Raw genomic sequence first — 16,809 nt, forward strand, 5'->3', positions numbered from 1 at the left:
CACTGAAGTGGCCATAGGGAAACAGTGGAGTTACCTTCCCTGGAATTTGGCCAGCGTCCCAGCTACCACTAATGCCTCTGCTCTTTGCAGGAATGTCCTAGGATTTTCATTAATGTATAATTCAGCTTATAAAAACATGTGCCTGCTGCCTTATCCCCTGGAGCTACAGCAATTAAAGAAATGCTGTGTAGTGGCTGGCTTTAGCAGGCACATTCCCTTCCTTTCTAGTTATTCCTGCTCCTCTCCTTCCTCCTCCCACCCCGGGATGCCAGGGTAAAGTTTCCAGTGCATTGTGTGAACAGTGTGAAGCAGGAATATGATTTTTCAATGCTTAAGGCTGAAGCTAAGAAAAAGGAAAAGGCCGTGCCCTGTTTGGATATGAAGGGCGCCTTGTACCTGGTTTCATCATCACTATGTGTCTGTAAGAATGCCTCCAAACCTGGCACTGCATGCAAGAAGAGAGGAGGCCAGCAAGCCAAATGGCCTTCTCATGGTGCAGGAGTTAGATATAAAACTGGAGTATGGAATCTTTGCCATCCATTCTTTCCTGACATCGAGGGCCTTCCGCTGCTGAGAGCCAAACACATCATTTCACATCACCCCTGTCAGTGGGAATCTCTGAGCTGTTTGTCCTCTCAGTTTACTTTCAGTGACATTTTTGGAAACACAAGAACAGCAAAATAAATTATTATTTTTTAAAAGATAACTGTGAGAAACCAGGAAATGGGACCAAGTGGAGGAGAAGGCAGGAAGGGAATGCGTGTGTTCAATTTGTGTTTGCAGTGCCTGTGTGGGACTTGTCCCTGGCACAGTATGGTAAAACAACAATTTGAAACCCTTCCTTCCTCTAGAAAGGCATTTACATGTCCTCCTGGAGATGCAGGACAAGGTGTTAATCCAGAGCACACAGGAAGGAGGAAGACAGCAGGCAGTGTGCCTGGGGTTTTTACAGGTCTGTCTACCTCATCCATCTCTGTGGCACCTGACAGCTCTGGAAACTTGGACCTGCCTCAACCTGAACTGCAGCTGAATCCATCTGTGTGTCTACTGCAGCTAAAAATAGTTTTGCCAAAAAGTGTCTGGCTTGTTAAATGAATGAACTTGGAAATGCAGGTATAAATTCCCCTCCCTAAAATGGCTGGATAAGATAGTTCCAAGCAGGATGTGGCTACTTCAGAGCACAAATAAAATTAATTCAGTGCTTATTAACATGAATGTTAAATAATTTTTAGCAGCATAAGGTGCTTTCAGGACAAACTCATAGGGAATGTGCTCTGAGCCACAAGGTGAATGATACTATCAGGAAAAAGAGACCTCAGAGATCATGTCTGGCAGAGTGGGAAGCATTGAAAGATATCAGCCAGACAAACTGAAAGGGTCAGGATCCCTTTCCTCTCATTTTTTATGTAGACTGTAGCATTTCCAGAATTTAAATTGAGGAATAAGGCAAACACCACTCCTTAAACAGTTTATTCTTGCTTTCCCACACAATAAAATTTATTCAAGCATCTGCCTTTGAACCTTTCGGATATTTTCTGTGGCTTAGGTGCGGCACTGCTGTGTTTTCACAGCACCAGTAATAAATGAGAAATGACTCGCAGTGAAAAAGGAGTCCCATGGAGAAGCAGCTGTCCCTGAAGGCGGAGCAGCCGCGGTGTGGCAGCACAGGACAGGGGTAGGGACTGCAGGGACGCGGCGGCCAGGGCCGGGTATCTCCCTCCTAGGGAGATCCTGCGTGGTGCTCCATCTCTCTCCTGCTCTCAGGAAGCGCTTCGAGACATCCGCACGGCCAGAGCAAGAGCAGGAGCTTCAGTTCCCTGCTCTTTTCCATTTGGACAGCCTGCTGCGCAGAAATGCCCATTTTATAAAACTAACTGCTGCGCCTGGATTTTGGAGCTGACCATCCCTGAAGATCTCAGAGGACGAGTCTGCCTTGGAGAGAAACAAACTGGGAAGAAGGTGGCAGAGAGGAGGGGTGACAAGCTGATCTGTAGGCAAGGAAAAGGAATCTCCCGGGCTGTGAGTCTGGCATCTTCGTGGGCACTAAATTCACTCGAGAAGACTTTTTAATAATCACAGGAGGCTGGGGGAATAAAGAAAGGGTTTGCCAAGAGTGATGTGATGACAATGGCTTGGAGCGTGAAATTCCTCTTTTGTGCCGGCACCGTGGCTCTGAGCCGCCCGTTCTGTGCTCCGAGGGGAGCTGTGGCTGTGGCATTGTGCAGGGTGTGTGACCTGGCACTGAGTCAGGACGCTGGGCTCAGCCGGCCCTGCTCCTCCTGCAAAGTCCCTCGGCTTTTCCTTCGCATCCCTAGGGATGCCAGCGGTGCTCTCCTACCCTGAAGGACACCTCTCTGAATGCTGAACTGACTTTTATTTGCTGTTGGCTGCTCTAAGCTTTGATCTTCAAAGAGTTACTAAAAATGTTGATGTCTGATTCTCATTAAAATGAGAGAGGTGCATACCTAATCCCTTCGGCAGCTATTGAATCCTGGCAAGGGCTCCGGTCGGTTCATCAGCTGCATCCTCTGTTTTATTTCCTCTCAGATCAGACTGTTTAGTGGTTAGTGGTTTGTATTTCTGGGCTCAGGGAGGAAGGAGAGCATGATAAAGAAGGGCAAAAGGTAAAGAGGGAAATGATAGCACCATGAGGGACAGGACAACCACAGCAGAGGAGAATGAAAGCTGTGGAGACAAGTGGGAAACCAGAAGTAATGACAGAAGGACATCCAAGAGCACTTCCTCATGGTTGTAGGAAAGGGAACATTGCTGTGAGAGATGTCCCAGTGCTGGGGACGTGGATGGAACATTAAAGGTCTGTCAGAGCAGGGAGTGTGGCTCCAGAACTGCTGTGTGGTGCTTTCTGTGACCCTGGAAAAGTTACATAAACATGGCTCCTGTTTTTATTTCTCTCTAATTTAGGAACAATACTTCCTGCTGTCTCCCCATGGTGTTGAAAGGCCAAATTAGCTAATGGAAGGACAGTTCTTGAGGATGATTACTGCTGTTTTCATTACTATCATTATTGCTATTTATACTTGGTATAATAGAAGTGTTAATGTTGGGGAAGGGAAATAAGGGAAAGAGAAGTGGCACACATCAAAAGCAGTAACTGGCCATGCTGGGGCCAAGGATCTGTCCACAGGAAAGATAAGCACTCTCTGTTCCAGCAGCCAGAAAATCCCATAGTTTTAGATTCACCTAATTTATGGAATTACCTGATTGCAGGATGGATTTTCTTGACATTTCTGCTTTGAATTCATGTGAGCAATATGCCAAGGCAGGAAGTTCACTGCCTAATAATGTGATGAAAAAACCCTTGACAACTGTACCTTGAGAGCTACTGGTTCTCTCTTTTCTCCTCCAGACTGATCCCAGGTGTGTTCATCTCAGCCATATTTTCTTACCTGGGAATATTTTCCAGTTACCTCAAAATGAGACAATCCCAAGAAAGTCTCCTGGCAGCTGGTCACCCTGTCAGGCCTCAGGAAGTTACAGCAATATAGGTCACAAAACAAGCACAAAAAAAGTGATACAAAAGCCTGGGAAAGCTTATTAAACATCCTGTAGAGAAGAGCACTTTGTCATTTGTGCTTTGATTTTAGAACAGCCAGGAGATATAGCAGTGACTGAATTTCCTTCTATGGATGTTCCTGTGATGCTAGGGTTGGCTTTCCCAAACCTTGAAAAGTTGTCCTTGGAGCTGGGGACAAATAAAGTTTTGCAGACACATCTCCAACTGGTCTGCTTTCCTCGATGGCAAGGGCAGCCAGAGGGAAGGGATGGAAGGTACAGAAAGTCATGCAGTGCACAGCAAATCAGTCTGCCAACAGCAACAAGTAATGACATGTTCCTGTGCTGATCCATTTGCACTCAGTGCCAAAGGGGGCATTTTTGAGGTGGGCCAATTCTTGCACCTTTAGCCTTTTTGGGAGTGAATGGCAGTCCATAGCATCCCACAGTTTGAGGGAGACACTGCAACCACTGAGGGCTGTTTGGAGATGGTGTGTGCAGGGCTAGGGAACAGCTAATGCCACTGACTGTACATCCTGAGATTTGTAGGGTTCAGGCAGTGCCTGAACAGCACCTTACCTCAGTTTTAGTAATTACAGCTGCTTCCACAGGCCTAGCTCCATTTTTGAGGGATGCATGGCACTGAGTGAAGAACAGAGTGCCACAGCTCCATAGCTGTGAGTCAGTGCTCTCCTGTGGCCACAAGTTTGACAGCCTCTTGCCTAGGCTGTCATGGGATGGCTGTCAAAGTGCTGTAGGAACTGGGTTTTAAATTACTGAAACCTTGTGAGAAATGTGAGGAAGGACTGTAAGGCTGGGGGCAGGATGGCAAAGCAGGGTGAGAAAAAGGAATCCTTGGGTGTGCTTGGGGCAGAGCAGACCTTTCCAGCAGACTCTTAGGCAAACAGCTATTTTTAACTCTCCCTTTGCAAAGCAAATATTAACTCTCAGCCATGTGCAGCCACTGGCTTTGTGTGCTCTGGAGAGGGGCGAGTGTATCAGCTCCAGCAGAGGAACAGGGAATGAGTTCTTGTAGCCCCTCGAGCTGATAGCAGCCAGTAATTGCTGCAGACCAAACAGGATCAAGTTAACGTGCCCAATGTTTGTGTCACCTGGTGCTGTACCCTCTGTGGCATGCTTGGAATGGACTGTTTGCAAAAACCAAACAGTGAGCAGAGAAGTAAGGCTCTCTGATTCCAGGAGCACGGGCAGGGTGTGTTCTGCAGGCTGGGATTGGAGCTGGAAGCAGGAAGCAGAGGAAGAGCAGGACAAAGTGGTCCCTCAGAGGGCAAGCCCTGCTCTGCACCTGCACTGGCATCACTGACCCAGGTGCACTCGCTCCCTCCTTGCCTTGCCTGGTTGCTGTGGGCTGAAAGCAGCAGCAGGGAAAGGCAGGAAGGGGCATTGGTGATGGATTTATGCTGGCTGAGAACCATCTGGCTTTGCCCTGTCCTGCAGCTGCTCTTCTCCCTGCCCAGAGGTTCAGTCCTTATGTTGCCAGTGTGCCTCTCTGCTTGCTCATCACAGCTTTTCCACATCTGCTTCCCATCCCCCTGTTTGTCAAACCTTGGGGCAGGAATTGTCCACGATGAGGTGTTTGTACCAAGCCTCTAAAAGCAGGACCTGACAGGGCTCAAGGCATTACCCACAGCAAACACAGATTAGTTCCTTGTCTTGTATATATGAAGAGAGGTGGAGAAAATTTATTGTTAGCTTTGCCTCTTGTTACAGAAAAGATCCTGGACGCCTCTTGAAGGCCTGAATTCAAAGCTGCGTCACAGACCCATCTTTCTTTGTGCATTAGTTAAAAGAAGACTTGATTTTCTCTGCCCCTTCCTCTTTTAAATGTAGAAATCTCTGTGGGAGCCTAACAGTTTTGTGCTTAAGAAGGTGGAAAATTATCTTAAGAGCTAAGCCTTCTTTCCTCCACTGGCTTAGGAATTTAGAGTCACCAAGAGGAGTCAGACGCAAATGCATCCAGGCATGTCTCCTTATCTCCTGGAGCCCAAGCCAACAATCTGTTTTCCATTCACTTCTTGCCACTTTTTACTGAGGGGCTGCCTGCTGAGATTAACCTTGCTCCCAGGGCAGGAAACAGTCAGGAAGGAAATGGAAAGGTGTGGAAGTGTTGGAGCCTGCAGGGCAGTCCTGGGAATGACCTTGAATCCTCACACTTGTCAGGACTTGCATCCCTCCCTCCTGCACAGATCCTAGTGGCACATCTGCAGCTGGACTGCAGTCACTGTACCATCTGTACCACTTGCACTCACTCCCTGGATGTTCATTAACGTGTTCAGGCTGAGGGGGGGAGAAAATGCCCTGGTTTGCCTGTGTTAAAGAACAGGTTTATTTTCTAGTATTGGAAAGATTTCAGAGTGCTGCTAACCCTTCAAAACTGTGGAATAAAGTTCAGCCTCTCAAGGTGAAGTCATTCAATATGAACCTGGTATGATTACCTGGAATAAATTAGTCTGCACATTACTATGCTTTGTACTTGGGAGCAGAAATGTTACTGTAGAACAATGCAGAACACTGTGAGAAAAAATGCCTTCCTTGCTTAGCTTCAGCACAAAACAATAACTAATTTAGAAACTCTTTCTTTAGCTGGGAGTAAATGGCAATAGCTGAATTCTCTCGAGATTCATGTATGCACCAGGAATGGGGAAATCCAGCAGAGACATGGCTCCAGGGGGAGACCTTTGACTTAACTATTTCTTGATTGAATTGTCTTAACTGCTCTGTCACGCTGACACACAGGCTGGCGACAATGGGGAGGAATTTCTGTCTGCTGCATGTCACTGCCCCCAAATTGTGACATGGCATTAAGGCTGAACGAGGGGAGCAGCATAACTTCTGGAGACATTCAGCAGCTCTGCTACTTTGTTTTTGGGTTTGAGAACCATCTCTGAACTCCACAGGGGATTAAAAATCTCCAACACAAAGCCCACATGGATTCAGCAACTCAGCGAGTTTTCTGAGCAAGCCAAAATATGAGCAAGCCCTGCTCTGCACTGGGTGCAGTGCACTGGTGTGGCTCTCCTGTACCTCATAGTGGACAGGAAAATGAAATATCCCAGTCTTCCCAGTTTGAAGTCCCAGTCTAGGCACTGAAAAGTGGCTAAAACCTTGGCTGTTAAGTTTGCAATGAATACAGTCAGATTTTCTGGTTTAAGCCTTTCCCCTGCATTGCACTGGTGCTAATGACCTTGTGAAGAGATGAACCCCCAGATTCAACAGAAACACATCTTTCCACTGGAAAGAATGGAAATGGTTCCAGTAAAACACTTGAAAACAAGAGGTCTAAAGCGGAGAACATATTTCTGTTATGCTGCTCCTGGGAAAGTCAGGAACTTGCATCAGAGAAAGCTCCTCTCTCTATTCCTTCATAGAGCAAAATTTCTTCCTCTTTCACCCTGTCAGTTCCTATAAAATCTTTCTCAGCAGCTCAGGAATTCTGAACAGCCACCTCCAGCAGTTCATATGTGATGCTTTTCTTCCCATCATTATAATACCTGACACGAAAAGGGCAGTAGTTTGTCATTGCAATTGCTGCTGCTTCTGTCAACACCCTGCTATGCTGCCTTGCTGTTTCTCCAGGTGTCCCCCAGGAATTGTCCTAACCTGCTGCGTGCCTGTGCTCTCACTGCATGCAGTGTGCACACATCTTTGCTTGATTGCCTCTCTTTTTTGTCGAGAAACTCGAGCAAATAAGTTTGCAGCTCAGGAATCACACGTACCATTCATCAGAGAAAGGACACAAAGATGGAATAATCCATCTTAAGAGCTGCAGAGAGTTTGTTGTTACAAAAGCTCCTAGAAGAAAGGGAAGAGAGGGATAAATAAAGAAAACTTCTTTAAAATAAATCAATAAAGACTCTCAGTTAGCCAGTGTTCTCCTGCAGTAACCTACAGTAACCATAGTGAGCCAAACAAAAGGCAGTAAGTCTATGTATCCTTGGTGATCTGCTTAAGCAACTTCTTGCTTTTACAGTAAGCCAAAAAAGAGGGGAACACATGGGTTTGAAGGCTCCTGCAGGATCTATTGAGTGACAAGAAACCTCCTCTAATGCAAGAAAATGGTCTGGAATGTTCATGCAAAGCAGGACCAGGGGTGGCATTTGGGATTTCCAGCAAAGGGCAGTGGGCATGGAAAGATTTACTACAGAAAAGACAACAGCAGGACTGGAGTTTGTGTCAGCCCATGGAGGCTGTGGAGGCCTTTGAAGTGGGTGTATTTTAGGAGAGGCTGGCTTGGCAGGGAGCTCCTTGTCCTCCCTTCCTAAAGAACCTGAAAGAATTGGCTAGATGGGTTTGTGGTACACAGGAGAAAGGAAGAGGTGTGTGGGATGTGATGGAATCAGGGAGGTTTGAGGGGATGTCACAGGAAGTAGGAACCATCCTGTCCCCAGGTGGTGGAACACCCTCTGAAAGGAATACTTTGCATGTTTCTAATGGGCATGGACTCTCCCCAAGGCCAGGGCCTGGGAGCTAGGGATTTGCAGAGACATCTGGAACAAGAGCCAAGATTGGGATCATCACCTCTCACAGAGTGGTTGCACTTTAATTAGACAGGGCAGAGCAAGGTAGAACAATTGTGTCCATTTCCAGGTGGGAACTGAGGGGTGGAAAACAAGAGTCTTTATGCTATGGACATGTTTTGCTGTACAGATGCTCCTGCTGATTTCAAGAAGGGGTTGCTCTCCCCTCCTGGCACTGCCTGGGCTCTGTTCACAGCACCTGCAGTAAGAGCAGCCATTGGATCCAGCCCCAAGGGTTCAAAGCCAGACTGATTTTCAGGTATTCCTCCACCCCATACTTGCCAGAGTCACCTCTCATAACTTGACTTGGCACAGCAGTTGGCCTAATTCAGCCAAAAGGAAAAAAACTTCAGTCCTTGGCTGACTCCCTCTGGCTCCCCTTGCTCCTGATGGATGAGTGACAATCATTACACCCACAAAGTTTGCTGGCTGCATTTCATTTTTCTCAGCTTAAATAAACCATAAGAGGTCTTGCTGGATATTGATTGAGCCTTTGCTCTAGGTCCCATAGCTCATGGCCATCATTTTTGCCACAAGTGATTATTGAGAGTGATTTTGGCAATACTGTGGCTGCTCCACTTGCACACTGAAAACAGCAGACTGCATCGCTGGCTGTGCCCTGCCTGAGTGACAGCACTGAGATCCACTGGAGATTTAGGGAACAGTGGAAAACTCGGGGTCTGGTGCACAGGGTGAGTCAGGCTGTTCAGAACAGGGAAGCACAGGCAGAAGTTGTCCCCACCTGGTGTTATTTGGCTGCTGTGGCTGCACAGTGTGCACACATCACCCATCCTCAACTCCAGCACATCCATCCTGGGCTCTGTGCACCCTCGTGCAGCAAAGCAGGTGTTCCTTCAAGCAGCTCTCCTCTGTGTTGAGGTTTGTTTGCTTTGTTGATAATTGTTACACTGTGATAGAGCTTTGTGTTTATAGTGCAGCTTGTTTTGTTTGAATCACTCAATCCTTCCCACGAAATGTCACCACTCCTTAAACACAAATATTTTCAAAGGCATACAAAGAGGAAGAATGGACATGGAGCATCTGAGCTCTGCCTGGGAGACAAGGCCTTGTTTCTGGACTTTTGATGGAACCTCATGTGTCTTTTTGCCTTTTTTGCTTCTCTGAGCAGTAGTAGCAGGTCACAAACCTGTTGTGAATGTTTTCTTGCAGGAACTTTCAGGCATTTGTATCCAGGTAACCCCAGGTGGATAGATGACAGATGAGAATGCTAACAGGTTAGTAACAGATGAGAGAACTGTGTCAACAATAAAATGTAAGTGCACATCTCCATTTGCATTCTCTCTGAGTCCATAAGTAATACAGGTTTGATGCTGCCATGAAAAGCTTCCAAAGGCAGAATGTGGGTCTGGTCTTAGGTCTTGCTCATGGACACTTTAAGTACACAGGAGCAAAGCAATTCACTTTCAGCCTCTGGAGTGGCTTGCAGCTGACTCAGCTCATGCTAACAAACTTTCCTTAAAGGCATCCTTTACTCTGGCACTGTGGCTGGCTGCTTGGCCTTGCAGGCTGCAGTTTAAGAGCCCTTGGCACAGGGATAAGCTGGAAAGCATTAGGATTTGAAGAAAGATTTCTTTCAGAGCAGCTAATAACGTTATCAGCATTATCAGAAGTATTGCAGGGTTTAGTCTTCCCTGAAAGTGTTTGATTTCACATTATTTATAAAGGTGAATATGGAAGAATCCTAATGTCCATTTTCACTGCAACAGGACAAAAAGAAAAGTCTAGCCCATGTAGTTGCAAAGAGAACCTTAAAACACTGTTCCTGTGAAGTGAAAACCTCAAAGATATAATTACAATTGGAATTGTTAGGTGATAAAGCACAGATGACGATTCTGTTGATTTTTTTAAGATTAGGGTTCATTCAGGCACAAGTTAATACAAATGCTTCTGATGAAGCCTTTGAAGCAGCTGGTATTTGTTACAGAACATATTTTTCCAAGCAGGACTTTTCTCCAGTATATGTGCTGTAACATAAAACAAAAACAAACAGAAAATCCCTTCTGTTGACTATATCACAAGTTAATCTAACCCCTAGTACCTCACTATTGTATTTCATTGAAATGATACCCACCTGTTCTGCTTTACAGCAGCAATAAACTGCAGCAATACTGCATTTTTTGGTTGTTATTTATTTATACTGGCAGCAAGGGCTAATGTTTCATCTCTCACCCTTCCTGGTAATTGTGATACAAGGCTCTTTATGGGAAGGGTCATTCCTGTGGTTTTATCCATTCTTAAGAAGAAAAGAAAAAACTCATTCATCAGTGGAATGACTTCCTGGTAAGATGAATGACATGATTTTTACCTCCCTTTGTAGGGGGTTTGGAGAATTTATTGGCTGATGTTTGGGGAAGTCATAGTTTACATTTTAGAAGGTACCTGGGCTGGAATTCCTTGGTTTAGAGGAACAGGCCGGCTTTGCTTGTGAGAAATCACCATTCAGCACCAAAACTAATGCCCTGGTAAGAACCTGGGCAGTGTGTCTGCATGTGCTGAGTTACATGTCTGGGGCACAGCTCAATTACACACTGCTTGGCGTGACTTGAAATAAAAGCGACTTCCAGAAGTATGCACGCAATTTCACTGCACTGAAAATCACAGCCCTTCCTGCCTGGATCCAGGGCAGGATCCAATCCAGACACAGCTCTTTGTCTCAGCAGCATGTCTGGGAAGGTGAGTGCCTGAAGGAGGTGGTTCTGCTGCTGTGCCAGGAGATGTTACACAGCAGAGTGGGTCCTGTGACCTCTGTACCACAGGTCACAGCTCTGAGTGCTCCTGCTTTGCTGCTGGCCAGTAAGAAAGAAGCTGTTGTTCATCAGGCATCTGGATCCCCAAGGGGAGCTTGAACCAAAAAAAAAAAATCACATCCAAGCTCTACTAATCCTGGCTTTGCCCTTGGGCTGGTGCCTGGGTGCTCTTATCAAGAGGCGTTCCATGGCTGCTCTGCTGGTGTTTAGTGCTTCCAAATACCAAAGGCTTTTCAGGCTTATTCTGAGCAGTGCTTCTTGGCAGAGCTCATCTGGCTGCTGATTCCAAGCTCCCATCTATATGAAACGTAGGGGTGGCAAGCACAGACCTTTGAGTGAGCTGGCTGGAGAAGGGAGACCAGGTTTTTTTAATCCATGAGCAGTTTGGGGCTGGTAGATTTATTCATTCAACAGGAACACATGCTCAGCTCTGCAGGTGAAAGCCAAACCATGTCAGGCACCTCTCACTTCTCCCCTCTCTCCTGTGCAGATCGAAGAGGGAGGGAAGGCAGATTCCCTGCCCTCCAAGCTGCAGGCTGGTGATGAAGTGGTGAACATCAACGAGGTGGAGCTGAGCAGCTCCAGGAGAGAGGCCATCTCCCTGGTGAAAGGCTCCTACAAGAAGCTGAAGCTCGTCGTCCGCAGGTAGGCAAGAGCCACGATCATTCCCTGCCTTCCTCCTGCCCCACAGCCACCCAGACATGCCCCTCACTCCTCCACTGGAGGCCTAATCTTGGCCTAATCTTAGCACAAGCCTTGTTCTGAGCACACAGGCATGAGCCCAGGAGCAAATGCTTGTTCTTTTCAGCCAATATTTCTAGGACTCCTTTGTCACTGATATGTCCAAGCACGTGAAACACCCAATCCCTGCTCAGTGATGTTCAAACAGTCCCATCTTCCTCCCAAGTGCTCAGGGATCCCTGTTAAAGGGTGACAGTTCTGTACAGAGCTCTTGCCTCATTTGCTGCATGTTGTCAGTGTTGCTGTGGGGGCAGAAACATTTCCACTGGCCTCAGCAAGATTCAGAGCTGTTTGGTGTTCTGCAGGTGAGTGATAGAGGATCTTGAATCAAAGATGTTTGGGTCTGGAATTTGTGTTGTTTGGTTTTAAAAAGCCTTAATAGAAATTACACCTTTGTGTCTTTTGCTGTGGCCATGTCCAGTTTGTTTCTGTGCCAGTTAAGTGAGAGCTGGTATCACTTCATGGAGTGTCCTCTCCTCAGTTTCAACTCTTAGCCAAAAAGGAATCTGGGTAAAGATCAGCACAGCTGGGGAGCTGTCATTAGTCAAACAAAAGGTGTCATTTTGGGTCACTAAACTGGAACAACTGAGTAACATCTGAGTGGTGATGCCTGAGCTGGGCAGGTGTGAGGAGCTCAGACACCCTCCTGCTCTCTGGGCTGTACTTGGTGCTTTTGCTGACTCTGTTTTGGCTGTTTAACTAAAACATCTTTAGGTAACCTTACAGCAAATTCTAAATACTCATATACAGAACTGTTACATGGTTTGTGCACCCATTGGGAGAGGATTTGCAAAAAGAGTTCATTGCAATTTGAGTGTTTCCCAAAAATACTGTACTGACTGAACAAAGTGTTTAATTCAAGCTAACTTAGCAAAACTGTGGAAACAGAACCTGTTTGTTTTGTAATGCAATAGTTTCTCTGCAGTTTTTATATTCCCAAGACCTTTCCACCTTTTTTTCCCCCACCTCTCTTTAAAGAGTATGCAAGGGGTTTTGATGTTTTTCTGGTTTGGATTACTGTAGTGAACATGAAGAAAATTTGGTTGGGAGTCTTTCAAGGCTTCATTCATCACCACTAGAAGGATCAAGCACATTAACTTTTAGAGGTATTACATGCACATACCATCCCCTTGCCAAGGTACTCCTTTGTGCACATTTAAAGCTCAGTGATAATCCATAAATTTAGACATGGAAAATTGCAATTAGGAGGTAAGAGCCCAGCCTTCAGGTAATTTGACCCAGTCCAGCTGACCCTGCAGTGCTGGCATGGAGGCAGCAAAACTCAGAAAATGTGAGGTCCTGACTGCTCTGTGGGCAGTGGGTCACAAGTTTCTCTGAATTCTCTCCACCACCAGAGGTGGCCAGGCTCAGCACACTGGCCAGGGTACAAGAAGAGATGTTGTCTCCAATTCTAGAGGGTAGGAAGGGATAAAATAAGGATTCCAGAGGAGAATGGTGAGAAAAGAGGTGCAGATTACCTTGACCCCTGACAGAATGAGTTTAGCCATAAAGCCTGGTAAAGGCAGCACCAACCTGCTTCCCACCTGGGGTTGGGTTTGGTTGGTTGGAGATGATATTTGCAGTACTACATCATCTGAAAATAAATTAGTTTTGAAATGCTTGCGATGCTGATTTTTGCAAATTTGCCATAATGATTGAATTGGAATGGATTAGGGCTGCTTGCTGGCCTGTTTGTGACCTGAAATTTTCATCAGTGCACCCAAGTATTCACAGAAACGCTCCCTTATGGAGTGAGACAAACCCCCACAGACGTGGACTTTACTCCTTAAAAGTCATGTACAAACAAGAGCAAAGCCTGCCTGGTGTATGTGGTTCTGGTTCTTTGCTGAGCATATTCCAGGTCACAGTGGTTTTGAAGGTTTAGCTGTTTGTTTTTCAAATGAAAACCTCCAGAGTTCTCTGTAAAGCTGTGGTGGTGACACCAACCATCCCACCAGACAGAAAGCACACATTTTTAAGATCAGATGTATTGTGTCATAGCCCACACAGCACACTCAGATTGCTGTTTAATCTTGGTTTTTATTTCAGGACAAAGGTAAGCCTTTAGTGTGTTACTAAGCAAAAGCAGATGTTACAACACCTTGCAGGTCTACAGACTGGCTGATGCAATTAAGTGGTCTTTCCCTTGGAATGTCACAACTGATGTGTCATCATCAGTCTTCATCAACTCAGGTTTGATTGTTCAGTGTAATGGAGGGAAAAAAGTGGGAATAGCTTCAAAGAAGGGAATGTGAAGGCAACATCAGGGAAAATTCAGGAAAGGCTAAAAGGCTAAAATAAATAACAGTAAGATAAATTATCTGTCTCACAAGGATATTTAATATTAATAAATACCAATGGTTTAAATTAAATGACCAGCACCAGAGTATTTAGGACATGAGGACCATAGTCTGCCTCTCACTCCTGTGCAATTATCCTGCTGATCCCAGGGAGGAACTTGCAGGAGGAGAGACATGAAGCTGTGAATTTATTCACTTGCTGCTTCCTTGCTCACAGACTTACAGTAGGGCAGAGGCAGAGAACCATCTGATGAGCCCCAGTGTTGAGTAAATCTGGTGCCTGTACCCTAAGAGGATCCTTATTTGGGAGATCAGTGTTGGACAGTTTTCATGGATGCTCTCTAGCTGCATTTTGTTTGCCTCATCCCCAGCTCAGAAGCCCTCAAATGACAATGTTCAAATGTTCAGTTTTCTCTACTTCTTTAGCACAGCTACTCACATCCTTGTCTCAAAGGCTGTTCCCAAAGCCAGGTCCTGCCTCTCTGCCCATTCCTCACTTGTTTTGCCCATTCATTTCCAGGACAATGGACTCAGGTGTGTGTGTGTGTGTTTGCTCATTCCTGTACACCTCAGGCCTACAGCTGGTGTGCTCTGAGGGACCTTGCTGACACACACTCCACCGTGCTGAGCCCAGAAGAGCTGGAGCAGGAGCTGCTCTGCAGCCCAGGAGTGACTCAGTGTGCCTGAATCACTGCTGGAGACAAACGTCTCTCACCTGGCTATGAGCACAACCAGTTTCATCAGGCCTGAGGAATTCACATGCTGGTGCTGGGGAGGTCGATTTGCTCAGGGTTTGCCCATTTGGAACAGTGGGTGTGAATCACAATGGGAAACTGGAGAGACCAGTTTGATGGATTTTGTAACGGGAGGCTGGCTACTGTCCTCAGCAAACCACCTTTCAGAGGTTTTGATACTCAGTTGATCTTTAACCAGGTGGAGGAAAAGCTGTTTGAAAGCTACAGCTACAAAAGCAGTAAGGCTTGGCTGGTTTGTTGTGAAATGCATCATTTTTTCCAACCTGTTTTGTTGGGGTTTTTTTGTTGCCTCTTCTCCATCTGCAGTATCCAAGCAGAGTTGGATGCAATTAAAAAAAAGACCCTTTTCAGTGTTATCAGGCTGATCTAATTGTGTTGTGCATGCCTTCATCAACTGAAGATAAGGCTCAAACCCTGGGCATGGCCTTGTGTGCTTTACAGCTCCCCCAGTAAAGTGGCCTGGAGCAGTTGCCAAAAATAGGCTTTTGCACAGGTCAGTGGGCAGGAATGGCTGTGGGAGCATCACACTGTTTACATGGCTGGACATGCAGCGTGTCCCTAACAGCAGCAATTAGGGCAGCCAGGCGTGGTGGCACAGGGAGCTGTGCCACCGAGGGGACCCAGGGCCGCAGGGGACATGTCCCCACTCCCTTTCCTGCACAGACATACCTGAGCCAAGGCCTCCCACAGGCCACTCCTGTGCAGGGCGGGCAGAGGGCACAGCAGTGGAGCCCTTCTTGTTGAGGGGACAGTGCAGTGTGCAGGGATCCAGGCTTAGGCTGGGTTAATTAATGCAAAACTCTATTAAAAATTGCTGGTGGAACAGCAATGGAGAATGTTCTGCATGGTTACTGAGGTTTTAGGCCCTTGCTCTGCCCATTCCAGTGTGCTAGGGCCCTGCAGATCTCTTCAGATCTCTTCCTGGGTGTTGTTTTCAGGGCTCAGGCCAGCACAGATTGGGATGTGAGGGGCTCTGACAGTGACACTTGTGTTTCCAGAGCCAGGGAGACTGGACAAAGCTCTAATCTCAAACTAGCTGTGATTTATAGCAAAACTGTTTACTCCAAGATACACATGTGTGCTCTTAGCATATATACAGTCATTCTGACACCAGCAACTGCAAGTACTGTTCAAGTATTATTTACGTGGTATAACAATATTCTAGCAAAGATGAGTATTCAAGGTGCTTGATTTTCTGTTTTCAGTGGTAGTGGTTTGTGTCTGCCTCAGCCTTAGCAGTGCCTGCAATTCTTTTCCTACTCAAAGAGCCTCAGACTGAAAACACAAGTCAAATAAAGGAGGAGTGGGGATAGAAAAAAATCCTCCTTTTCCTGTTGTGCTAAAAAACTGTACAAAAAGGAAGGATTAGGCTTATCCTTGGCTATGACCATAATCTGCATGTTTGTTTTCACGCTTCCCTACAGATTCCCTGCATCACTTGGGTTATTTGGGTTATTCTCCTGGTGCATCCCTGTCCCTGGGCCCCCTTGCCTGCATGGTGAGACCTGGGGGACATGCTGGGGGCGAGAAGGTGCTGGGCTGCGTGGGCCCCCCGGGGCCAGTGCTGCATTTTCAGACAGATCTGGTTCTAATCAGCTCATTTAAACACCTCAGTGGCAAGATCAGGAATTAAACCCAGACATCCTGAATACTGCCACTTACGCCATAGCTACAGAGTTGTTCCTGCTTTGGCGGCAAATTACTGTAACTAAGGCTTTAGGAAAAAATAAAGGAGAAAAGTCTTGCACTCCACCTGCTGAATGACCCTGTGGAGGTGTGGAAGGGCGGGAGGAAGATGTCAGCACAGCTGACATCTGCAGCTCAGAGCTGATTCAAGCCCATGGAAATCGGTGGAAAGATTCCCACAGACTCCAAAAGGCTTTGGCTCAGACCCTCACTGAGCAGTGATTTCCCTCATTGACCAGGAGAAAATGGGCTATTCCTGGAGAGAGGGGAAGCTGCTGGCATTTTTACAAAAAGACAAGTGCCAACACAATTCTTCAAAGAAGTCTGTCGCCTAATCCTTTCCTCTTATGACACTAATGTAATTTTGTGCCGTATTTGACAGCGTGCCAAAAAATTGCATCGAATAAATCCAAGTTTTGTGAATGAAATTAATTAGAATTGGCGATGGCCCACACCCCGCTCTGCAGCAGTGCAGGAGCTCCTTCCCAAAGAGCTGCTCTGCGGTGAT

The 16,809-nt window shown here is 46.4% G+C and overlaps 1 protein-coding gene across 2 annotated transcripts in view; it reads left to right on the forward strand.

The window, feature by feature from the left end:
* The window catches only part of SHROOM3 (shroom family member 3), a 103,752-nt gene that overhangs the window by 18,948 nt on the left and 67,995 nt on the right, over window positions 1–16,809 (forward strand). For both annotated transcript variants that reach the window (XM_033061067.1, XM_033061068.1), the window contains exon 2: window positions 11,310–11,464. In XM_033061067.1, the coding sequence (XP_032916958.1) occupies window positions 11,310–11,464 (155 nt within the window). The remainder of the gene's footprint in view (window positions 1–11,309; window positions 11,465–16,809) is intronic.

The sequence above is a fragment of the Catharus ustulatus genome, chromosome 5, assembly GCF_009819885.2.
Source record: "Catharus ustulatus isolate bCatUst1 chromosome 5, bCatUst1.pri.v2, whole genome shotgun sequence".
Lineage (NCBI taxonomy): Eukaryota > Metazoa > Chordata > Aves > Passeriformes > Turdidae > Catharus > Catharus ustulatus.